This window comes from Patella vulgata, chromosome 6 (assembly GCF_932274485.2).
Source record: "Patella vulgata chromosome 6, xgPatVulg1.2, whole genome shotgun sequence".
Taxonomy (NCBI): Eukaryota; Metazoa; Mollusca; class Gastropoda; family Patellidae; genus Patella; species Patella vulgata.
The window spans coordinates 25,955,758-25,982,479 of NC_065884.2; the positions used below are offsets into that span (position 1 = coordinate 25,955,758).

The 26,722-nt window shown below is 36.2% G+C and overlaps 1 protein-coding gene across 2 annotated transcripts in view; it reads left to right on the forward strand.

Moving 5' to 3' along the window:
- The window catches only part of LOC126825092 (neurogenic locus Notch protein), a 48,844-nt gene extending 26,214 nt beyond the window's left edge, over positions 1-22,630 (forward strand). The window contains exons 18-51 of one of the 2 annotated variants that reach the window (XM_056101962.1): positions 187-294; positions 681-785; positions 1,100-1,204; positions 1,511-1,630; positions 2,351-2,458; positions 2,774-2,872; positions 3,788-3,895; positions 4,296-4,400; positions 4,714-4,818; positions 5,125-5,244; positions 5,757-5,864; positions 6,871-6,978; positions 7,559-7,666; positions 9,028-9,135; positions 10,229-10,336; positions 11,725-11,832; positions 12,925-13,032; positions 13,699-13,806; positions 14,133-14,240; positions 14,911-15,021; positions 15,334-15,435; positions 15,761-15,871; positions 16,230-16,331; positions 17,140-17,259; positions 17,554-17,655; positions 17,843-17,986; positions 18,393-18,587; positions 18,751-18,969; positions 19,560-19,709; positions 20,034-20,132; positions 20,640-20,914; positions 21,304-21,409; positions 21,629-21,708; positions 22,135-22,630. In XM_056101962.1, coding sequence (XP_055957937.1) covers positions 187-294; positions 681-785; positions 1,100-1,204; positions 1,511-1,630; positions 2,351-2,458; positions 2,774-2,872; positions 3,788-3,895; positions 4,296-4,400; positions 4,714-4,818; positions 5,125-5,244; positions 5,757-5,864; positions 6,871-6,978; positions 7,559-7,666; positions 9,028-9,135; positions 10,229-10,336; positions 11,725-11,832; positions 12,925-13,032; positions 13,699-13,806; positions 14,133-14,240; positions 14,911-15,021; positions 15,334-15,435; positions 15,761-15,871; positions 16,230-16,331; positions 17,140-17,259; positions 17,554-17,655; positions 17,843-17,986; positions 18,393-18,587; positions 18,751-18,969; positions 19,560-19,709; positions 20,034-20,132; positions 20,640-20,914; positions 21,304-21,409; positions 21,629-21,708; positions 22,135-22,182 — 4,019 coding nt within the window. In that variant the 3' untranslated portion in view covers positions 22,183-22,630. The remainder of the gene's footprint in view (positions 1-186; positions 295-680; positions 786-1,099; positions 1,205-1,510; positions 1,631-2,350; positions 2,459-2,773; positions 2,873-3,787; positions 3,896-4,295; positions 4,401-4,713; positions 4,819-5,124; positions 5,245-5,756; positions 5,865-6,870; positions 6,979-7,558; positions 7,667-9,027; positions 9,136-10,228; positions 10,337-11,724; positions 11,833-12,924; positions 13,033-13,698; positions 13,807-14,132; positions 14,241-14,910; positions 15,022-15,333; positions 15,436-15,760; positions 15,872-16,229; positions 16,332-17,139; positions 17,260-17,553; positions 17,656-17,842; positions 17,987-18,392; positions 18,588-18,750; positions 18,970-19,559; positions 19,710-20,033; positions 20,133-20,639; positions 20,915-21,303; positions 21,410-21,628; positions 21,709-22,134) is intronic. The other variant, XM_056101963.1, reaches the window with a different exon arrangement.
- The last annotated feature ends 4,092 nt before the right edge of the window (positions 22,631-26,722 follow it).

Sequence of the window (26,722 nt, forward strand, 5' to 3'; positions counted from 1 at the left end):
GAATTCCGTAGGTAATAAATTACAAAGTTGGTTATGTCATGAAAAAATAACTAGATTACTATTTTATAAGTCAATAAATAAAAATCAATTAGGTTACTTTATTCGATTTGTTTGTTACTTCTTTTGTTAGCACAAATACGACCAGAAATAATTTGTTTTTATTACGTATGTTCTGTTTTATTCTAGATGAATGCAATAGAGTTCGACCTAGTTGTTATAATGGAGTAGCCACGCCCACACAAGGTGGTTGTCAATGTAGATGTAATACTGGTATTACTGGTACTAACTGTGATAGTAGGTGGACTTTAGACACATTATATATATTATATATATTGCTATGTTATCTACATAAACATTTCAAGTGAATGAGTATGCACACATGAGTACTGTTTTCATATTATGGGTTGAAAAGTACGACATGGATGTCTTGGATTAAGAAGTCTTTTCCTTAGGCTAGGGGTGTGATGTAATGGAACCCAGGGTTACACGTGACCTGGAATAAGGTTGCCAGCGTTACGACCTGGTCAACGTTAATCCCCGTTTCTATCTGAGTTGTCACCACCTGGTTTATCAGGGAGGTAGAAGAGACATCTCTGTTTTTATTTTAGAAAATCTTATATGCATAAAACAGATTGCATAGTGATATTGCCATGTTGAATTGTGTATATTTCCTTTAACAGGATGTTTGACACCATGTCAAAATGGCGGAACACAATCTATAGTTAGTGGAGGGTGTGTTTGTAGATGTAGAGATGGTTACAGTGGAACCAACTGTGAAATTGAACGTAAGATATTGATTATTATGCCATGTTAGAATAGTATTTCCTCGTACAATTAAACATTTGAAACATCTTTGAAATATGCAAATTCATTGAGGAGTTTAATTCGATTAAATTAGAATTAGGTTTCTAAAACAATTGCACGAATCGTAAATAAATTTATTTACACTTTGTACGGTATATGTACATCGACCATACTCCAATATTCCAGAGATATTTTTAATGGGTTATAATTGATATGCGTGTTGGACAGATTCTGCTGAGTTCCGCTATCTAGTCAATTATTCTTAGATGATTGAATATTATATGTATATTTGTAGCTCGATGTTTAAGAGAAACTTGTTCTGGAAGAGGTACTGCCAGATTACTCAATGATGCATGTGCTTGTGACTGTAATCCTGGTTTCACTGGGGCTAAATGTGATGGTAAGTATCTTCTTTCTCCAATGCCATGCTTGCTATCTCATCACTAAAACTACCACTAAAAATGAAATGTAATAAATAATTATCTTTATTTGAAAACTAATTGTATAATCATTAGACTGTATACTAATTGTATAATCATTATTTTGTATAATCTTTTTTTTGTATATTAATTGTATAGTTTTTATTTTCGTGCATACTAATTGTATAATCTTAATTCCTTATTGGCCATTTAAAATATGAGGCATGTAAGTATCTTTACCTCAAATGACTTTACCCAGTGTTTAATATTAATATATAATATTTCAGCTCTTCTATGTACTGCCAGTGATTGTTCATTCCGTGGTACAGCTTTCTATAATGCAGCTACATCTAGGTGTGGTTGTAATTGTAATTCTGGATACATAGGAGAAACCTGTCAAAATAGAGGTAGGAAAAGAAAATATACCTTAACCAGTCCGTCACGTTTGTTAAATTTTGGAATCCTGGATTTTTAATTAAAAGGAGGTGATATAATATGTTCAATCATCATCATGCCAATTATATTGGTAGATCAATTTCCATATCAATAAAACATTGACATTGAACACGAAGCCAAAATATGTTTATATTTTGTATTAGACCGTTGGCTTTGCCTTAAACATACATTATGCAAGAGCTAAATCTGCCTATTGCAGGTCTTTCTTTAGGACTAAAATGTTTTCTAAATTATTAATTAGACATTAATTAACTTATCCAAGCCATATTCAACTCTCGATGTCTTCGGATTTCTCTGATATTAAATAGATTAGAACAGTTCAACCATATTTTGATTTAAGCTAAAAATGGATTAGCTAGACTTAGCTTCGAACAACCAGTACGGTGGTTGAAATTATTGCACACGTCTTGTCAAACCTTCAAAGGCTAATATCTTCGCTCGCAATAGAGTAATTTGAATGAAATTTTGAAATTATTCATTTTACATTATCTATTTTCGAACTATTATAGCAAGAATGGCTAGCCCCCATAGCACCCAATCTGGCGTGTGCCCGTCTTCATTAGCCCAGTCGGTGCAGAATAGTAAAACGTTAAACCCCATTTCATTTCACTTTGTAAGTCAAGACTTATTGTTCATCGGAGTTTAAATGATGTATTATAAATTCTATTCAGATTGCTCAGGCTACCGATGTGCAAACGGTGGATTATCAGTATCTTCGGGCAGTTCTTGTGTCTGCAATTGTCCTAGATCTTTTACAGGTCCCAACTGTGACACACCAGGTAATATGTATATAAAGAAAGTTTGAATTATATTTTGTTCGGTCATAGTACTTGAATTATACTCTGCTTATACTCTTGATATTATCCTAGTGCTTATACTCTTGATATTGTTAATACTTTTCGCGGGTCAATATGTATATAAAGAAAGTTTTAATTATATTTTGTTCGGTCATCGTACTTGAAATATTTTATATTTATAAACATTTATATGAAGAATTTGTTGAATGATCCCCGTGTCTTAAATGTTGCCCAATGAATATCGTTATGTTTACCCCATTGTCATGTGGAGATTTGAGTATTTTCCCTTTTCTTTAGTTTGTCAGTCTTGTTTAAATGGTGGCTATAGATCCATTCCTAGCAATGGATGTTCTTGTACATGCCGTGCTGGTTTTACTGGACAACTCTGTGAAGTCGGTATGTAATAAATAACTAAATCAACATTTTAGAATTCGGTATGTAATAGATAACTAAATTACCTTTCAGAATTCGATATGTAATTAATAACCAGATCACGATTTTAGACTTCGGTATGTAATAAATAACCAAATCGCCATTTTAGAATTCGGTAAATAATCCTCCTTTTTAGAATTCGGGACGAAATAATTAACTAAATCCCCATTTCCGGATTCGGTATCTGACTAAACTAAATCCCAATTTTAGAATTCAGTATGTAAGAAATAACTAAATTACCATTTTAGAATTTGGTATCTAGACTGACATGGCCCATATCAGAATTTTATTACGCGATGAATAAATAGATTACTATTTTAGAATTTGGCTCATGTAATAATTAACAAGATTACTGATTTAAAATTCGCTAATTAACTAGATTACTATTTTAGAATTCGCTATGTGATGAATAAATATATAACTATTTTAGAATTCCATATGTAATAATTAACTAAATTACTATTTTATAATTCCGTATGTAATAAAGGACTAAATTACTATTTTATAATTCCGTATGTAATAAAGGACTAAATTACTATTTTAGAATTCCGTATGTAATAAATGACTAAATTACTATTTTAGAATTCTGTATGTAATAAATGACTAAATTACTATTTTAGAATTCTGTATGTAATAATTAACAACATTGTTTTTTTACAATTAGTTATGTTTTCAAAAGTTAAGTATGGAAGAAATAAATGAATTATTAATCAGAATTGTTCAAGTCATAAATAAAAAAAACCTAGATTACTATATTAGAATTCAGTAAGTAAAACACAATTAGGCTACCATATTCGCTGTGCTGCTTTCTTCTTTTTGTTAGCATAAATATGATTACAAATAATTTGTTTTTATTACGTATGTTATGTTTTATTCTAGATGAATGCGATAGGGTTCGACCTAATTGTAATAATGGAGTAGCCACGCCCACACAAGGTGGATGTCAATGTAGATGTAATACTGGTATTACTGGTACTAACTGTGATAGTAGGTGGACTTTAGACACATTATATATATATATATATATATATATATATATATATATTGCTATACATGAACATTTCAAGTGAATGATTATGAACATTTAGCATCGTACACGACACCCGCCATTTGGGTAGAAAAGTGGATATGAATGTGTTGGGTGAACCATGATTCTTTTCATTGGATTAGGGGTATGGTGAAATGGAGCTTCTCAAACAATAATAGCATTCATCCCTTGAAAAAATTATTTTAGAAGCGTAATGTGCATCAGTGGTTTTAAGAAATGGAAACAAAGAAAATGACGAATTATTGATGCCCCCACCCCGTTTATTGTTTTTATTTTAGAAACTGTATGTTCGTAAAACAGATTGCATAGCGATATTACCATGTATATTTCCTTTAACAGGATGTTTGACACCATGTCAAAATGGCGGAACACAATCTATAGCTAGTGGACGGTGTGTTTGTAGATGTAGAGATGGTTACAGTGGAACCAACTGTGAAATTGAACGTAAGATATTCAGTATTATGCCATGTTTAGAATAGTATTTCCTCGTACAATTATACATTTGAAACATCTTTGAAATATGCAAATTCATTGAGGAGTTTAATTCGATTAAATTAGAATTAGGTTTCTATAACAATTGCACGAATCGTAAATAAATTTACTTACAGTTTGTCCGGTATGTGTACATCGACCATACTCCCATATTCCAGAGATATTTTTAATGGGTTATAATTGATGCGTGTTGGACAGATTCTGCTGAGTTCCTCTATCTAGTCAAATATTCTTAGATGATTGAATATTATATGTATATTTGTAGCTCGATGTTTAAGAGAAACTTGTTCTGGAAGAGGTACTGCCAGATTACTCAATGATGCATGTGCTTGTGACTGTAATCATGGTTTCACTGGGGCTAAATGTGATGGTAAGTATCTTCTTTCTCCGATGACATGCTTGCTATCCCATCACTAAAACTACCACTAAAAATGAAATGTAATAAATTATTATCTTTATTTGAAAACTAATTGTATAATTATTAGACTGGATACTAATTGTATAACCATTATTTTGTATAATCTTTATTTTGTATATTAATTGTATAGTTTTTATTTTCGTGTATACTAATTGTATAATCTTAATTCCTTATTGGCCATTTAAAATATGGTGCATGTGAGTATCTTTACCTCAAATGACTTTACCCAATGTTTAATATTAATATATAATATTTCAGCTCTTCTATGTACTGCCAGTGATTGTTCATTCCGTGGTACAGCTTTCTATAATGCAGCTACATCTAGGTGTGGTTGTAATTGTAATTCTGGATACACAGGAGAAACCTGTCAAAATAGAGGTAGGAAAACAAAATATACCATAACCAGTCCGTCACGTTTGTTAAATTTTGGAATCCTGGATTTTTAATTAAAAGGAGACAGTGGTTAAACTTATTTTAAAAACATTTATCCTTAATCCAGTTCTAATTATTCATCCAAACTACATCTATAGTATGGCTGTATATAAAGGGCAAGTGTTTTGGGCAGCTAAGACTGAACGTGATATATATTCAATCACCAGCATACCATATCTATACTTTATACATGTATAATTTAATCCAGATCTTTATACGCCCACATGGAAATGTAGTAGTATATTGCCGTCGCCCCCGCCCATCCGTCCCTACGTCCCTTATTTCTTGTGAACACTCTGCAGACTAAATTTATCTGATTGTTTTGAAATTGATAATATGTTGTCATCAGTGAGATGAAGAACCCTATTTAAGCCTATTGAATTTCAGCAATCCCCGTTAATTTTTTCTGGAGTTAGAGATTTAAATTCTTGTCAATGTTTAAATGTGTATATTTACAGATTGTAGTGGTTATCAGTGTTTTAACGGAGGAAGAAGTAATGTTGTTGGTGATGCATGTTCATGTACATGTCTAACTGGTTATACTGGTTTAAGATGTGAAACAAGAGGTAGGAATGGTTTACTTGAACCTCTATTTAGTTAATTGGAAATCACTCATTTGATTTGAAAAATACATCAATAAATTAAAACACAAAACGTCACGGAAAACAATTACGGAATTTAATAGGAGCAACGTTTCAAACATGGTCAATATGGAAACAGTTTGGACCGTAGTTACAACCTGAACGTCTTAAGGGCGCCACACTCCCTTGGGTTGTAAGACTAAAATTAAGATACAAATAATTTTTGACCAGCTCATCGGAAGCTCTTGAAATGTGGATCCTAATATATCGGTGGGTGCAAGTCGAAACATTTTAATCAGGATGCTTCCATTGGTCTACTGTCCTTATTGCGTTGGTCGACTCTGTGTCGTGGGTGGTTTCTTGGGTGTTCAGCAGCTTTCAAGTCGTTGGAACTTCCCATTGTATAGGTCTTCTTTGAGATAGTCTTTTGGTTTCTCCTTTCTCTTTTAAAGTGTTATGATGACACGAGCAGTATATTTGGTATTCGCATCCATCAGTTTGGTGACGGACGGTGGGTGCTGAACAATAATTACTGATTTTAAAAATCCCCCGATTTGGTATGAGATATAGTCTGCACATGGTACATTTAAACGGATAGTTTTGGTACGAGGTTGTGGGGAGACTTGTTAGAGTCGAGTGCTTATTCGAGCTGGGCTGATTGCCTTTTGGACGAGGTGGTTGAGGTATCTGTTGAGAATAATAAATACATGTTCGATGTGTTTGATTTCTTGATGAATGAATCGTGGATATGTTCATTTATATCGTCTACCCAAGTGCAGTAAGTTGAGCTGGTGTGTTCAGCTTATATGTAATGGGTTTCGTTTCTGATGAGGTCCGTAATTCATTAATTCATCGACACATAGCTTGTAGAGCTTCTTGTGGATACTTTGGATTGTGAGCATTGTTGTGGCACGAATTCAATACGAATTGTCATAAAGGCACTACTATATGCTATTGATAATGATGTAACTATTTATACGTTGTGTTTCAGACTGTAGCTCCTATCAATGTCAGAATGATGGGCGAAGTGTGGTTAATGGTAATACATGTGTCTGTCAATGTCAACAAGGCTTTACTGGAACAAGATGTGAAACCCGAGGTTTGTACATCTAAAAAGAACAACAAAAAATAGCCCAAAAAATATATTTTGCCATCATCCATAAAGGCAACTAAATTAAAAAATAGCAGCTTTGGTGTATTGATATTGTGGGTTTATAGTGACACAACTATATGCTATTGATAATAACTAAATAACAAATAACGCCTATGAAATATTGATATTTTAGACTGTTTTAATTATTTATGTAGAAAAAAAACTATGATATATAAAATATTGTACCATCATCGATAAAGCCAACTAAATTAAAAAATGACAACTATGATATATCGATATTTTAGAATGTTTAATTATTTGTGTAGAAATAGCAACTATGATATATAAAATACTGACCATTATCCATAAAGGCAACTAAATATTAATAAATAACAGCTATGACATATTTATATTTTAGAATATTTTAGCTATTTGTCAAGCAATAACTACTATGACATATTGATATTTTAAAATGTTTTAACTATTTGTCTAGAAATAACAACTATGATAAATTTTAACTATTTGTCTAGCAATAAGAACCATGATATATTGATATTTTAGAATGTTTTAATTATTTGGGTTTCAGACTGTAGCTCCTATCAATGTCAGAATGATGGGCGAAGTGTGGTTATTGGTAATACATGTCGTTGTCAATGTCAACAAGGTTTTACTGGAACAAGATGTGAAACCCGAGGTTTGTACATCTATCATATTCACATTTTACAAAAACAAAGACAGAAAAAACATTGGACAAATACGATATATACTGAGCGCCATGGAAAACGCATCACTTAGTTTTTCGTATAACAAAATGATCCTGTAAAAATATCTTATTTATTTTGCTTCTTATTGTGAATAATATTCAAATGGGAACACATCAATAACAACACATTTGTACACTTATGGATGTTTAATCTGTAATCAACGGTACAAAGTCAGAGGGGTCAAAACCAAAAGTACGACACAGATGTCAGTAGCGCGTGTGTCCTCCACGGGCTCTTACGCACGCTGTGCAACGACGTCGCATGGAATTTACCAATGTTTGAAAGAAGGCCTGGGGCAAATTGTTTCATTCTTGGACAAGAGCAGCTTCTAACGCAGCAATGGTGTGCATCTGTGGTCTCCGATACAGACGGCGTCCAATCTCATCCCAGACATGTTCTATCGGTGCCATGTCCGGATAAAGATGAAAGCGACTCTCATCACTGAAGAGCACACTTTGCCAGTCAACTCTTCTCCATGTCTGGTGTCCTTGAGCCCATATCAAACGCCTCTGACGGTGATGATCCCTGAGGATAGCTCCAACATAAGGTCGTCGTGCACGGAGTCCTACTCCTCTTAGACGACGTCTTACGGCGTTGGCACTTACTGGACCTTGTCTTCCGACGACTGCTGCACCTGTTCGAATCGCTGGGCGGAATCTGTCACGCAGATGAGTGACCCGGATGTAGCGGTCTTGAGCCTTGGTTGTAACGCGTTGTGGACCAGGACGTTGACGGTCACATGTTGATCCAGTAACTCGAACACGTTCCACCAACCTTACAATAGTGGACTGATGACAATTGAAGTGTCTGGCAATAGCACGTATAGACATGCCAGCCCTGGACATTCCCATGGCTTCATTATTGAGATTTTCAGTAAGTCTCGGCATCTCTAGCTCGATTCCTTCACACGTCCAACAACAAATTACGACAGATTGACGTTTCACAGTTCGTGTACTGCACATTAAGTTGAAAACATGCTTTTAAAGGCTCACACACAATGCTGCACGTGAATATTGGGGTTTTCATGTGCATCTCGTGCAATTTTTTTTTGTGTACACGGGCCGATATTTTTTGTGTTTGGGAGCATTGTGTGAAACAATAGTTCATAGTATTGCATAATATTATACATACAAAACCACCTAGTAATAAAATATTTGGGAAAAAAGTGATGCGTTTTCCATGGCGCTCAGTATAGTTAAATATAACAGCTATGATATATTGATATTGGGGTTATAAAGACACTACTATATGCTATTGATAATGATGTAACTATTTATACGTTATGTTTCAGACTGTAGCTCCTATCAATGCCAGAATAATGGGCGAAGTGTGGTTATTGGTAATACATGTCGTTGTCAATGTCAACAAGGGTTTATTGGAACAAGATGTGAAACCCGAGGTTTGTACATCTATCATATTCACGTTTTACCAAAACAAGACAGAAAAAACATTGCCCGAAAAAGATATTGTACCATCATCCATAAAGGCAACTAAATTAAATATAACAGCTATGATATATTGATATTGGGGTTATAAAGACACAACTATACATATATTGGTTCTTGGGGTTCTTCAAGACACAACTCTTATAAACTCTATATAATGCTTAGTTGATGATTCTTTAGCTAATGATTCCTTAAAGTTATCTTGTTGTTCTTAGGGTTTAACGTCCGCTTCCACCGAAGGCGATGTTGGAGACAAACTGTCTTATTTTCATTTTTATTATCTTAGTGCAGGGGTCTTTCCTGTGGGAGGAAACTGGAGTACGCGGAGTAAACCCATGAGTTTGAGAATGCGCCCCCATCTCCAAGCCTCATACGCTCACACCATGGATTGAAACCACAACCGCAAGCCAGAGGTGATCGGCCAGCACGACACTCTAGACCACTAAGCCATCCCAATCCCCCAAAAGTCCAGTTAGCTTGACTTGTGTGCTAACTTAGGCACTCTGGCCTGGTCTGATGAATCCACCCCCAACAGTATTATGCTCCGATTGGCTAAAAGGTTGACCAATGATCGGGTCTTTGCCTTAATATCAAAGGATGCCCAGATGATTATAGAGCTGGCTATGCATAATGCCAGATAATCCTTGCGTACAAGTCACCGGGCATTATATAACACCATCTGATAATGGTCTACCAGATGGGTATAAGTGATAATGAATTGGTAATCCCTCCGCATGTCATTGCTGACGACTTGATAAGGATATTTAATTAATGCCGCTTTCATGGGTCAAAGGGGGCAATTATGAACGTTTCCAATATCCCCTATTGTTTAACAATATACTATTGTTTATAATATAACTATGTTTAGCTATTTGTATAGAAATAACAACTATTTGTCTAGAAATGATATCTATGATATATTGATATTTTAGAATATTTTAACTATTTGTCTAGAAATAACAACTATGATAAATTTTAACTATTTGTCTAGCAATAAGAACCATGATATATTGATATTTTAGAATGTTTTAATTATTTGGGTTTCAGACTGTAGCTCCTATCAATGTCAGAATGATGGGCGAAGTGTGGTTATTGGTAATACATGTCGTTGTCAATGTCAACAAGGTTTTACTGGAACAAGATGTGAAACCCGAGGTTTGTACATCTATCATATTCACATTTTACAAAAACAAAGACAGAAAAAACATTGGACAAATACGATATATACTGAGCGCCATGGAAAACGCATCACTTAGTTTTTCGTATAACAAAATGATCCTGTAAAAATATCTTATTTATTTTGCTTCTTATTGTGAATAATATTAAAATGGGAACACATCAATAACAACACATTTGTACACTTATGAATGTTTAATCTGTAATCAACGGTACAAAGTCAGAGGGGTCAAAACCAAAAGTACGACACAGATGTCAGTAGCGCGTGTGTCCTCCACGGGCTCTTACGCACGCTGTGCAACGACGTCGCATGGAATTAACCAATGTTTGAAAGAAGGCCTGGGGCAAATTGTTTCATTCTTGGACAAGAGCAGCTTCTAACGCAGCAATGGTGTGCATCTGTGGTCTCCGATACAGACGGCGTCCAATCTCATCCCAGACATGTTCTATCGGTGCCATGTCCGGATAAAGATGAAAGCGACTCTCGTCACTGAAGAGCACACTTTGCCAGTCAACTCTTCTCCATGTCTGGTGTCCTTGAGCCCATATCAAACGCCTCTGACGGTGATGATCCCTGAGGATAGCTCCAACATAAGGTCGTCGTGCACGGAGTCCTACTTCTCTTAGACGACGTCTTACGGCGTTGGCACTTACTGGACCTTGTCTTCCGACGACTGCTGCACCTGTTCGAATCGCTGGGCGGAATCTGTCACGCAGATGAGTGACCCGGATGTAGCGGTCTTGAGCCTGGGTTGTAACGCGTTGTGGACCAGGACGTTGACGGTCACATGTGATCCAGTAACTCGAACACGTTCCACCAACCTTACAATAGTGGACTGATGACAATTGAAGTGTCTGGCAATAGCACGTATAGACATGCCAGCCCTGGACATTCCCATGGCTTCATTCCGTTGATTTTCAGTAAGTCTCGGCATCTCTAGCTCGATTCCTTCACACGTCCAACAACAAATTACGACAGATTGACGTTTCACAGTTCGTGTACTGCACATTAAGTTGAAAACATGCTTTTAAAGGCTCACACACAATGCTGCACGTGAATATTGGGGTTTTCATGTGCATCTCGTGCAATTTCTTTTTTGTGCACACGGGCAGATATTTTTTGTTTTTGGGAGCATTGTGTGAAACAATAGTTCATAGTATTGCATAATATTATACATACAAAACCACCTAGTAATAAAATATTTGGGAAAAAAAGTGATGCGTTTTCCATGGCGCTCAGTATAGTACCATCATCCATAAAGGCAACTAAATTAAATATAACAGCTATGATATATTGATATTGGGGTTATAAAGACACTACTATATGCTATTGATAATGATGTAACTATTTATACGTTATGTTTCAGACTGTAGCTCCTATCAATGCCAGAATAATGGGCGAAGTGTGGTTATTGGTAATACATGTCGTTGTCAATGTCAACAAGGGTTTATTGGAACAAGATGTGAAACCCGAGGTTTGTACATCTATCATATTCACGTTTTACAAAAACAAGACAGAAAAAACATTGCCCAAAAAAGATATTGTACCATCATCCATAAAGGCAACTAAATTAAATATAACAGCTATGATATATTGATATTGGGGTTATAAAGACACAACTATACATATATTGGTTCTTGGGGTTCTTCAAGACACAACTCTTATAAACTCTATATAATGCTTAGTTGATGATTCTTTAGCTAATGATTCCTTAAAGTTATCTTGTTGTTCTTAGGGTTTAACGTCCGCTTCCACCGAAGGCGATGTTGGAGACAAACTGTCTTATTTTCATTTTTATTATCTAAGTGCAGGGGTCTTTCCTGTGGGAGGAAACTGGAGTACGCGGAGTAAACCCATGAGTTTGAGAATGCGCCCCCATCTCCAAGCCTCATACGCTCACACCATGGATTGAAACCACAACCGCAAGCCAGAGGTGATCGGCCAGCACGACACTCTAGACCACTAAGCCATCCCAATCCCCCAAAAGTCCAGTTAGCTTGACTTGTGTGCTAACTTAGGCACTCTGGCCTGGTCTGATGAATCCACCCCCAACAGTATTATGCTCCGATTGGCTAAAAGGTTGACACATGATCGGGTCTTTGCCTTAATATCAAAGGATGCCCAGATGATTATAGAGCTGGCTATGCATAATGCCAGATAATCCTTGCGAACAAGTCACCGGCATTATATAACACCATCTGATAATGGTCTACCAGATGGGTATAAGTGATAATGAATTGGTAATCCCTCCACATGTCATTGCTGACGACTTGATAAGGATATTTAATTAATGCCGCTTTCATGGGTCAAAGGGGGCAATTATGAACGTTTCCAATATCCCCTATTGTTTAACAATATACTATTGTTTATAATATAACTATGTTTAGCTATTTGTATAGAAATAACAACTATTTGTCTAGAAATGATATCTATGATATATTGATATTTTAGAATATTTTAACTATTTGTCTAGAAATAACAACTATGATAAATTTTAACTATTTGTCTAGCAATAAGAACCATGATATATTGATATTTTAGAATGTTTTAATTATTTGGGTTTCAGACTGTAGCTCCTATCAATGTCAGAATGATGGGCGAAGTGTGGTTATTGGTAATACATGTGGCTGTCAATGTCAACAAGGGTTTACTGGAAGCAGATGTGAAACCCGAGGTTTGTACATCTATCATAATATTCACATTTTACAAAAACAAAGACAGAAAAAACATTGGCCAAATAGGATATTGTACCATCATCTATAAAGGCAACTAAATTAAAATTAACAGGTGTGACATATTGGTATTTCACAATATATTAATTATTTATGTAAAAATCACAACTATGATATATTTAGATTTTAGAATGTTTTAACATTTTTCTAGAAATAACAACTATGACATATTGGTATTTTAGAGTATTTTATCGATTTGTGTAGAAATGAGAACTATGATATATGATATATATCGATATTTGAGAATATTTTAGAAATCAAAACTATGATATATTATTGCTATTAGTTAAATCATAGTAAAAAATCCCCGGTAACAAACTTGACAAGACAGTGTGGATATAGAAAGGATTTATCCAGGACGCGTTTCGGGCGTTAGCCCTTTATCAACTGGTTTGTTACCGGGGATTTTTGACTATGATTTATTTACAAGGATTGGTTCCTGTTTTTCCTCGGATGCATCACTGAGATCCAAACTTGCCTGCACTGTTATGGGGACTCTTCCGCCCCTCTTTTCCTGTCGTGTGTGAGGTTTTATCGTCTTCTTCTTGGGATTATTGCTATTAGTTGATAGTAATAGAAATAACAACTATGATACATTGATGTTTTAGAATGTTCAAATTATGGATGTAGAAATGGTGGTGTACCAGCTGTATCTGGTACAAGTTGTTATTGTAGATGTACTGCAGATTATTCTGGTACTTTCTGTGATTCACCCAGTAAGTATATAACGCTTGAGTTATCAGTTGGTCCGATTCCATAATTATAAATCTGATTGGTAGACAGCCATAATGCTTCTGTTGTTACAAACATAATGCTTCTGTTGGCTCATGGATATGCAGTCTGGTTAAAATACAAATCTATATTTCGTTTCGTTTTTTATACATTCGACAGGATGAAGCCAAGTAAACCGAAAATTTGAACTAAAACATAACGAAACAACCTAGAATCTGTGTTTTAATCCGACTGACGAATACAGATTGTGTTTCGTCCTATGATTCTGTGTTTAACATCCTTAAAATTTTACACTGTTTCTTTATTACAGCTTGTTCTAGCTTTGCTTGTCAAAATGGTGGTAATGCCATCTCTAATGGTAATACTTGTTCATGTAGATGTCCTTCTAGTTATACCGGTCTAACATGTGACACAAGAGGTAAGAGTATACACTGAGTTTTATCTGTTTTGTGATAAGTGTGGCTGTTTCATCATATTATCGTCATCCTGTCACTGAATTTTTAGTTTGGCTAGTGATTAGCCACATCCCATTCGCTTGCATTCTCGGAAAAGGACTCCCTAAGAGATTGCTTGACTTAAATTTCGGAACATAATGGAAACGAAATACGAAACTATGTTAATAATCCACCAAACTAGGGCTTATCTAGATGCACGGGGGCATTACGAAAAATGAATTTGAAGCCCCGGTCTATTTCATATGCTATTCTTATAATAAACAGAATGATAATCCCGATTATTTAATGTGCCTAGTCGATCGATTAACACGAATAAGAAATGATAGACGTGTAACGTTTTGGAAAAATTCGCATTTCCACATAACATACGTAATTAGTGAAATTGCGATATGTTTTTTTTTTTAAATATGACCTAATTATAGATTTAAACCGATTTCTTTCCTGTTTCATGGGCCGTTTTTCGGCAAAGTATAATTTTATGCCTCTTAAAATGAATACGAAATATATACAAGTGATTTGTTATTAAAACCGATGACGAATCTCGCATGATCACAGAAGATATGAATTAATACGCCGAATACCTGATAAAGGATTTTGCAAATTAATATTATTATGGAACAATTTTCATTTTAGTTTGTGACCGATTCACGTACCCCTGTGAGAATGGCGGAACACCATACAGCAATGGCAACCAATGTGCATGTACCTGTACTCCGGGATTCTCTGGCCAAACTTGTGGTCGATGTAAGTGTAATTTTATACCAGTGTGTACATTTTAAAAACGGGGTTAACATAGGTCAAGCCATTCCCTAATACACTACCTTGTATAAAAATAGAATTATTGTAGATAAACGCTCATTTCGTTTTACACACAAAGCATCGTGTCGTAGACACAACATTGTAATATATGTTTATTACATAATATTATGATATTATGGACAGGTTCATTTAATTAAGTTATTTATATATCAAGGCGTATTATGATAAAAAAAAAAGGGAAAACAGGTTTTATTAACAAAACATCTTCCTATAATATGTGTTGCATCTATTTTCTAGCCCTTTGTGCAAACTTCTGTGATAATGGTGGTATTGCAGTTGCTACCCAGTCTGGATGTACCTGTAACTGCCCTGCCGATTTCACTGGGTCGAGATGTGAAGGTAGTTTTATATAATATTATATATTATCCATTAATCTAGGCAAATTCATATGATGACAATGTATAGTGTATTAACGCCCGCTGATCAAAGACACGAAGACGATTGATATAGGCATCTTGAATTTCGTTTTTTTACATCCAGTTTTTCAAATTAATAAAAATGCTTTAACGCAGAGATTTGAGTCTTATATGAACTCCGTATTAAATGATTTTCGTTGCTCTAGAAGATGTTCCTCATATCAGTTAGTTAATGTTTTAAAAATAAATATAATTTTACAACCAAAACATCATATTATATTACTTGTGAATTTTTTTTTATGTTTTAGTTAGTCGATGTGATAGTTTTTGCGTCAACGGTGCCCCAACAACAACATATGCAAACGGGTGTGGATGTAACTGCGATGTTGGTTACACTGGACAAAGGTGTGACAGTCGAGGTAAGCATGGCCCTTTAAATTTTATTAGCATTTCATTAAATTATAACAATGCATTCAAAAGGGTATTGGAATCCCGGGCTTACACACATTGAATACATAACATTATTATTACCGACATCCCCTTCCGTAGCACTTAGTTTTATTAAAGGGTCTCAATAATTTTTGAAATTGATATTTGGATTTAAATTTGACACACTGTCTATTTTCCGTGATTACCTATAGTTATAAGTGGTTTTGTCCACAAGGATAATTTTTTACTCGGTAATTATTCACATTTTATGATTAATTGTTTATAAAGAGTTTGTCAGTAATGTTGAGTTACTTTACTCTAAGGGAATTTTTATTATTATTATTGTAGATCCATGTTTAACCATAAACTGCATGAATGGACAAAAGGTTCCAGTTGGCGGAACATGTCAGTGTCAGTGTCGATTAGGTTTCACTGGTTCTGATTGTAGCCGTAAGTAATTTCATAGAGAACAAAACCCTGTTAACCTCGATATCCGGGTATTGCAAAGTCGAATATACCCCAGCAAGTTCCAATTTCAACTTCTTTCAACTGACTCTGAGATTGTATCTGTGACTTAAATTCCATCCCGGCTGTGATGCTGATTCCGGCCATGAGAAGTCAAATGTCTGCAACAGCCATATCTTGCTATACCGCCTGTGTGCTTTCTTGATTTACCCTGCACTATCGCACTTTATCCACTCCTAAGAAATGAAATAAAATGAAATTTTAACGTCTAACCGATTACAAAAGACTGGAATTCAGGGATAATGACGTATTTAAGGACGCAGGGATTCGACTCCCGTTCAAAGTAGAAACGGGACGAAGTGTTAATTTAAACGTACGAAAAACCCAAACTTGTCAGATATACTAAACACTTCGTCATTTCTCCGGTCGAGGATACCATATTGTAGTGGTGAATACATCATTAACGTATTATTTATATAAGAGAAGCGCATAAATGAGTGAATTTCTAAAAGTGGATGGCGATGAGGTCTCCAGTATTTATAGTATGCTAGAATATATACTATAAATGTCAGTGACAAGGGGAAACCACGCCGGAAAATCCCGAGGAACTTTCTCGGCCAACATCGGGATTCGAACCCGCGACCTCCAAACTAGCAAGCCAGTGTCTTACTCACTTAGCCACCGTGGCTCCTTTCAGGCATAAGGCTTCCTTACGCCCCCACCACCCCTCGAGTAAAAAAGATAAAGACAGTTTTAGGTATGTATTTTAAATTAGTTGATCTATTTCATTTAGGATCTCTATGTTCAAGAAGTAACTGTAACAACCACGGTAGTTCTGTATATAGCCAGGCGACCGGAACTTGTCAATGTTTTTGTGACAGTGGATTCAGCGGACCCGATTGTGCTGGCATTGGTAAGTTATTGAGTTCATATTTCAAAATTATCTATGTATTAATTCTTCTTGCATAGATAGCTATATTTTGATAATTTCAAGGCTTAACAAATATCTCAGGGCTTTTATTTTATATCCTATTCATGGACAATTTTTAAAGCTAGCTTTCATTTAAAGCCCTATACGATAAGTATTGTTTTCTAGTTTTTGAAACCAGATGCAAAGAGTGGTCTGGATTGTTTGGTGCTATTCTAGCAAAACTTATCGAGAGAGCACCAAATCTTAAAACAAAATTCTATATATTTGTTATTATAGCACCATGTCGTACGGATTGTCTTAATGGTGTAGGACGATTAGCAGCACCAGGACAATGTTTTTGTGATTGTGAACAAGGGTTTACAGGAACCTACTGTGAAAGTAAGTAAATGTCTAATTTGAGAAGCGTGCACATCACGTAATCTTAAAAGAAATAGAAATCAGTTAAATATTAAAGCAAAATACGCCATGGGAGTATATATTATCATGTATTAGACCAGTAATAATATAAACGAAATTATATTGACGCTTTCATAATATTAACAGTTCCTTAATTATTATATTTTAGCCCCGATAACAACTGAGCAATGTACGGGATCTGAGAACTTGTGTCAGAACGGTCAACCCTCTATTAGAAATAGCTGTACCGGTCAATGCCAATGTGCTTGCAGTAGAGACTTTGCTGGTGCCTATTGTGAAATAAGAATCGAAGGTAGGTATTTGGCATGACGTGTTAAGGATGACCAATAGCACCTAGTATATGAGTGAATAATTCTGGACGCGAATTCACGTCGATCAGAACAAAATTTAAAGTCTATCATTCTTGTAGTATATAGGACAGTTCACATAAAACGGTTTTAAATTAGAGTACGTGTACATGGTTTCTAAAGTGTTACTTGGGGTAAAGAATATTAATGTGCAGATGTCTGAATTGGTAACATTAACTTATGTTGTCTATATAAAACCAAAGGGGGTTCATGGACTAAAATTGAATATAACCACTGTACGCAGTGAATGCCTGGGGGAAATCAAGGACAACCAGTCCGTAAAACGAAAGGCGAAAAACTCTCCCTCAATCGGTCGACAGTCTTATTAATCATCAATAATATTTGTTACAGCTGATTTATGTGATGAATGTCATTGGAGGAATGGTGTGGGTTATACCTATGTAAGAAATAGGTGTGATATGTATGTTACTTGCATACAACTTGATACTGGTTATCTTACTGTTGCTAGAGAATGTGCTCCTGGAACATTCTGGGACAATGAAAAACTAACTTGTGTCGCCGTTGGTAGTGGAAGCTGTGCTCAAGGTATGTATAAAGCTCAACTTAGGTCTATTTAGACATAGTTTCCATTGCATATGTATTTTATATAAATAAATATAATAATAATTATATTAATACAGGTTCGAATGTTATATTTTTTTTTATTTCCAATTCCTCTTAATCATTTATATGTAATGATATATTTCAGATCCTTGTCGAAATTTGGCCCCTTTCTCCAATTATTCACACAATAGTGAATGCCAGGAATTTTATACATGTGGTAATGATGGTACAACACAGGGTAGAAGTTGTTGTGAAGCTGGCTGGGGATTTGATATTAATTTGAATCAATGTAAACCAGATGCTTCTTGTAAGGGTGTTTGTAAAAGAAGTGCTGCTGATTCTAGAGCTGCTACCTGTTATAATGGTAAGCTTTTTATTCGGCTTTAATAAATTCTTTTAAATAATATTGCATGTAGCCTACACTGTACCTGGGACCCCTTCCCCGTTCTTGTCATCCCTGGGTGTTTTGTGTTTATTGCTGTCTACCACACATTCCCCGCACCATTCATTTTTCATATTACCGTAGACTTTCCCCCACCAAAAGACGGTTTTAATTTGTAAATATTTTGGATACTCTGTTATGCTTTCTACTTGTATCCTATTTTCCCTTGATCTGAACTTATATTTTATCTCTTTCTAATCCGGCCTTTCTCATTTCTATCTCCACCTGTATTTGAACTTTTCGTTTATATTATCTAGATCGTCTCATCGCGACCTTTCTTCATTCCACCTCTGCAGAAAAGTAGGATGATAAACCTGATTCATTCACTCATTTCATTTATTTGAACATCTCTTCTACATGTCTTCTTTAGCTGGATTTCGTGGTCACCTGCCCTTTTTATAAGGGAGTGAAGTGGGGCTTTTCCCCTTCCATTGTTCTCTATATCTTTTCCTGCTTTTGTTAATTGTCATGATAGCTATCTAATTAAAGTACGGTGTCTCTGTCTATTACAGGATGTGATTTTGCTGCTGATTTTAACGATGCCCATTACTTCTACAGAAAGACTAACCCATCTGAACGACAGATTTGTGGACCAGGAACTATATTTAATGAAAGTTTATGTACCTGTGATTATGACAGTACTCCACCACAGAGAACTTTAAGTACGCATTGAAGTCTGCATTCATAATTACACCAACATTTATATTTAATTTAATTGTAAAGTCAAAATATTAAACGAAGTTAACGGATCCACTAACGCGAAGTTTGCAAGAATTTTACCACATGGTAGTAACTGATCAAATCAAATCGATCCATTAATATCGCCAATGATCCGCTTCCAAACATCAGTTCAGAAATTGCCAAAGCATAACCACAATGCAAGTATACAGCATATTGATAAATGTAATGTATATCTTGGAAACGTCATTGTGGTTACGGGATCTGTTTTGAACCGTATTATATTAATCTTGAATTTGTCATTATAGATTGTGAACCCGACAGATATCTACATTTCGATGATAATATTTTCCAACCAGAATTCACTTACGATAATGTTACACTACTTGGAGCCCGTGATGTGGGAGGTAAGATATAATCTTTCTGTAAGCAGACATTTGAGAAAGTAATTGAATTTGATGAGCTAACTCAATATCACCAACAGTCTTCGACATTGCAAACAAGACTTATTGGTCAATTTAAATCAACATTGATGTTATTATCCGTGGAAAGATGGGCTGATATCCAATATTTAAGACAAAATGAAAATTTTTAAATTGGCACACATATCGTGTGCCAGAAAGCTTTCGAGTGCCATTTGTAATGAAGCTACACGATGAACGAGGCTGAACATACTCCACAGGAGAATACTACCGGTATAGACTGGAATAACCATAATTACAGTAAAAACAGAAACGATTGAATGTAAATCGGTTTATATACATTAAAATTACATTATTATATGCGTTGCAACCCATTTGTGTCCATTTCTAGGTGACAAGGAATGGCGAATGAGCTCCTTTTATCATTTTATCATTTTAAACTCAATACATATAGACTGATTTATATAATTATGTAAATGGGATATATTCCAGGTATTACTAACGGTGCTGGGCGTTTCACTGGAGATGACAGAGTTTTAATCCAAAGATTCGCTAATTCAGGATTCAATTATAACTATTTCATCATCCAAGTTAGAGTTAAACCAGAAAATGTGCTACCAGGCCAAGAGTTCGCGGTCATCTCCAATGGTGATTGCGGGGTCAATGAATCTGTTTCCATAACCTTGACCCCTGGTCAAGCCCATTTTAAAGTTCAACCACAAGAGTCTTCACCATCGATATTATCAGCTGCTTGTAATACAGTTTCCGTGAGTAACGATTAATGGTTGGGACACAAAAGAAAAATAAGTTTCAACTGTTTTATGATATATTGTCTATAAAGTTCTTTAGGCTGGTTCCAATAATAAAAATAGAATCTCTTTGAAGAGGAACTGTAAGATCTTTATGAGGGATTTTTTTCTCTTAAAGAGAATAATGATATAAATCTAAAGAGAGAGAGAGAGAGAGAGAGAGAGAGAGAGAGTGTGTGTGTGTGTTTAAGGTCCACCCGACACAAAATATGTTATTTCAGGACTACTCCTTGTCACATACAACCGGGGGATCGAAACCACGCCAGATGACTCAATGACAATAAATATAAAGGTTTGGAGACTTGAATTGAATATCATAATAATGTCATATCAAATCTTTTTTACAGGGCGAATGGTTGGATCTAGAGCTACATTATATCAAAAATGAACAGAGTAGTTATACTTTCTTCGGGAAAGTTAATGGAGCTAAATCTAATGAAGTTGCTGTTAATGGTAAGACTTTATATCCATGTCAAAGACAAAGTTTCACACGAATGTTCGCACCAATTAAAGCGAAATAATTTTGAAATTCCCGCTTCAACCAAAAACTTCGACGAAACTGTGTTTGGATTTCTGATTCCCTCGCCAACCGTCTGAATCTTTTGTTTTATATGTATGATACATACCTCGTGTCTCTTCCTTAGTTGACCATTTTATTATATATATTTTCAGCCCCCATTGCAGATCGCAAATGTGCAGTGCAAGTTGGTCAAGGGTATGGATATCGATTACTTCAAGGTTATGTCGATTGGGTAAGTAACGTATTTTATAAATGCTAATGCAGGAGTGGGCATTTAACAGATAATAAATACATGTATTGGGCAATTTTCAACATCCCCCAATAGTCACTATGGATTTGTGATGGTGGACTTTGGATCTATATGCTTCGTTGATAAAGGTGCATATATTTAATGGGAGTGGGGTCTCAGTGAGTACGACTCGCTAACCAGGTTTTGGGTTCGTTCCCGGTTCCTCGGGACGAACATTAAATCACATTACATTTAATTTTGAAAGGGATGCATCATTTTGACCAAAGTTGTATTAAAAAATCAAATCGGCTGAAAAAGAATTTTATTGAAAAGATTTTAAAACACCACAGAAACAGGAATACCTAACTAGTGTGGTTAGGCTATGAGAATTGTTATTATTTTATTAATAAACTGAATTTTATATTTCAGGTAAAAATTTACACCCTGTGCGATCCAAACGACCAACTCAGAGGTTAGAAAGTTTTCCGACATAAATTTTGCCCTTTATTTATATATTATTTTATATTGTGTTTTTGAATAAAGAGAACTCCACTATGTGCCATATAAATAAATCAAGCATTCCCATGTAGATTAAGAATATAATTATATTTGTAAATTATTATATTATTATGGAATTGATATAAATAAAAATATTATTTTTCAACTACCAAAGTTTTTCAAGAAAATAAGTAATATTATATGAATAATATTATATTTTATAATAATTTTCTATTTTAGTCCCAATTACCATTTTTTGTACATTTTTAAAATTGTTTTCCTATTTTTTCTACATCCCAGTCTTTTCTAATTGTGATATAATACAGTTGAACACATTTGATCAAAGGTTATAAAGGGCATCAACATAGGGCGCCCCCTGTTGTAAACATTTGTAGCCACAGAATTTAAATAAAACAATGAGACTGTTTTGCTTTTCATGGATTATTTCCACAATTTCGATTTACTTCATGGCGTGGTCGCCATCACTCATCTCAGGTATAGGCCACCAAATCCCAAATGAAATCCCTTACAGGTTAAAGAATGACACTGGCAGCTTTCAACAATTTCTGTTGGACCTCTAAGATAACAAGTTTAACCCCGAGAAACCACACCACTTGGTTCAATGACAGACCTTGTGATCTAAAACGCATTGATTGGGCCACTCCACATCCAAAGTCAACGTTAAAGTCGCAAATCGTTGAAAAACAAAAGACTGTTTCCTCTTGTACAGTCAGACTATCTATACAGAAAGGATTATAATTGTGACCTCTAGATAAAAAACAGCATAGATAAGAAATCTCAGCCCTCTACCCTGGGATGGTACTATATAGCTCTATAGATGCCGATTTGAATCACAGCTGTCATTCTTTCCTTTAAAACAACGATTGATTATTATTATATTACAATTAAGCATATAATCATATCTGACATGGGTAAAAATCATCTCTTTTTGTCTGACATTTAAACGGAAAAGGTTTGACGTCTAAACGTCATGAAGGCGGGGCTAAAAGTAATATATACTCTTCAAAAAAAAGTAGGGGATGTTCAGAAACAGTACAAAACTGCGGAAATGCACTGCTGTTGTTATTAGACGTAAACAGTGTATGTTAATAACAGGCCAATTGCCTAAACATGAACATAAACAGTTCATATGGGGCGGTTTATCTGACAACCCCATTTCACTAGCAAAGAGATACACTGTCAAAAGTGAAAATGGACTTTTTTGAATTTTGTCTTAATAATTAGTAATTGCTCCGCTAATCCCCAGACATTCAGCAATTCGTCGTGGCATGCTTCTAATCAACCGTCCAATCTCTATTTGGGGCAATCTGGCCCACTCCTCTTGCAGTGCCACGGCCAATTCTTGCAGTGTTGTCTGTTGATGTTGATGTCGACGAACACGTCTCCTGATCATATCCAAGACATGCTCTATAGGGGAAAGGTCAGGACTCATGGCTGGCCAAGGCATATGGAAATATGGTGACGCTGGAGGTAGTCATTCACGACACGCGCGCGGTGGGCACGGGCATTATCATCTTGAAAAATGAAACGTCGACCAGCATGTTGAGCAAAGGGCATAACTATCGGTGCAAGATTGTAGTCACGGCAGTACACATCAGTGACCCTCCTCTGAACAATATGCAAGTCCGTTCAGCCAGTCATGGTGATTCCTCCCTACACCATAACATACCCACGACTGAATCTGTCGTGCTGTCTGACGTCAACGTTAGCATGACGCGCGGTCGTCGCGCATGCAATTGGGCTGCGTGTAGCCCATTTCTAATCGTTTGGGGTGTAACTCGAACTCCTGTAACTTGGTAACAGTTTACAGAAAGTTGATTTCGCAAGATCTGTGTACGTATGTATCGATGTCGGGCTTGTGTAGTGGCTCTAGGACGACCTGAACGAGGTCTATGATCAACATTGTGTGTTTGTTGGTACCGGTTCCACAGTCTTCTGATCACATGCAGACTGTGACACATTAAGCATGTTGACTACTGCTCGTTGTGTAGAACCCATTTGAAGCATGCCAATAGCACGTAGACGTTCATCATGTTGAAGACGTCTCATTGTATGGCGCTATTGGGTGTCGCACATGCAGCTCAGTGGTTCTGTTGGGGCGATAAGTTCTTCATCTGTGAAGATACTCTGAAAGCATGTCAAGTGCCCATGACTATTTATCATATCACAACCTGCACAGGTATTTGCCTTTTAATATCCCCTACTTTGTTTGAAGAGTATATTATGTTGTGTACAACAGCCAATCAAATCGCGTGACTATCGCAATTAGGGAAGGCAACGTGAAGTTGCACGGTGCAGTCCTCTCTCGCACTCAACTACGTTATTGCCCAATCCTGAATAACGTGCTGGTTCGTTATTCGGGATTCGCGAATAACGAATAAAGAGAAAGCACGTTGTTCCGGATTCGGCAGTAAAATAGACCGCCGACCTACCTTCGATCCGACCCTTTCCTCGATTCCTCCAGCAGTTTATTCTGGATTCGGCTGTAAACCTTGCATCCGACCAATTCCTCGCTACCCCGGGCGTAGGAGTAAGTGAACGTTGAGGCGGACTAGCACGGAGAAGACCGTTTGTCAAGCCAGTTGGGTGTTGACTCGTTTGTTGGTGTGCACGGGACAGTCCTCTCCCTCATTCGACAACAAACGAGTAAACACACTACTCGCGTGACACACGGTCATCTCCTTGCTAGTCGGCCAGCAAACGTAACGCGGAAATGGTCTGTCGGTTTTACTTCCGAATCCCGAATAACGTGATTCGACAATAAAAAAGGTGATTGCTTGAGAGGACTGCCCCGTGCACTCCAACAAGCCAGTCAACACCCTACTTGCTAGTCGGCCACCCAACGTTCACTTGCCCGTACGGTCGGAGAGAGAGAGAAAAAATGGGGTTTAACGTCCACTCGACACAAACCAGGTCTTTTCGGGACTAACATATGGTTCAATTTTATTTCCATAATTCGCTTGCACGTAGGGGTCTTTAGCAGTGGGAGGAAACCGGAGGACCCGGAGAAAACCCACGAGGTTGGACAGGCGACAATCCGTACGGTCGTAGGTAGGGAGGAAATGGTTGGATGCAAGGTAGCTAGAATTATGTATCGTTAAACTTTGTTTAACGCTACAATTGATACAGTCTAAGACTCCTTACGCAAGTTCAAATAGGTTCAAATTACACACAATTGTCAACACATATGTCATTACAGTTTGTATTGAAATAAGTAATTCTATCACAAATAGTGAAGACTGGACCACTAAAATAGTTACTGAGCAGTTTTTCTTTGTGGTAATGCATTTTCAAAGCGAGAAATTTCGCGTAGCAGTTGGGTTTCATATCATAATTATGCGGTATAAGGCTTCACCTTATTTTGGATCAGTTTATGTGCAGGGAGCTATAGGCCAGTAACCTTTTTGTAGTCATTTGACTAAAAAATGCGCAAAGGAACTCCGTAGGACGAGCCACTGCTGTGGCTGGAGTAAGGCGGAAGACATCAGTAGTGGAACCATTTCTAGATGCAAGGTAAGTCGGTCTGTTTTACTGCCGAATCCCGAATAACGTGCTGGCTCGTTATTCTTTATTCACGAATCCCGAATAACGTGCTGGCTCGTTATTCATTATTCACGAATTGTTATTCGAATCCCGAATAACGTGCCAACTTCACGTTGCCATTGGGGCAGGAACCTGTATGAATAAACGGTCCAGTTCGGTTAAAAAAAGCGAAAGTGTGTCACTACATAGGGGCGGGTATGTTTAATTAACCCCAATAGCATAAAATTAACATATTTTTAAGATGTTTACATGCCTTAATAAAGAAATTATTCATCCAATCGAAGCTAAACTACATCGGTATATAGCAGCGTTTTTAGATACGTATCTGGGGTGAAAACAAAACATTGGGGAAGAGACGGGAGGAGAGACGGACAGTCTAACGTCAATATACCACCACCTATTAAATAATAATTTGAGGCGTAAAGGATTATTTAGACGTCCCGTCCCGTGTGTGTAAGCCTGGTCAACTTTCAACATATCTGTATAAGCGCCATGCAATGCCTAAAGCAGCCCACCTAAAAATTTAGTTGAAATCCATCAATGTTAGCACTTGGACCTGCACAGAAAGGGGATATGGCAAAATAGCCCTATGTCTTTAAAGTCGCATTGCACAATCTTAGCCCCCTATGAATCCTTTGCACATTACAATATTGTGAAAGATAGATCTCTACTACGAATATCAGTCCAAAAATCATTCAATTCCGTTCAGTATTTACAATGACACGTTGAATTGAAATTTCATCGATCTTTGCTGCTCTATGTAATAAGAATTGCATAAGAATTGCCCCGGCCCCGGGGCCCATCATTTTGTTGTGGGGGAATCCAAGCCTCGAGGTTATCCAGCGTTGGTAATATTATTTTGTTTTCTTAATGTTAAACAATGGGTTTGAGTATGTATTTAGAGATTAATGCAAATGAGGCATCCATACATTAAAGACATTTACACGGTTTTAAG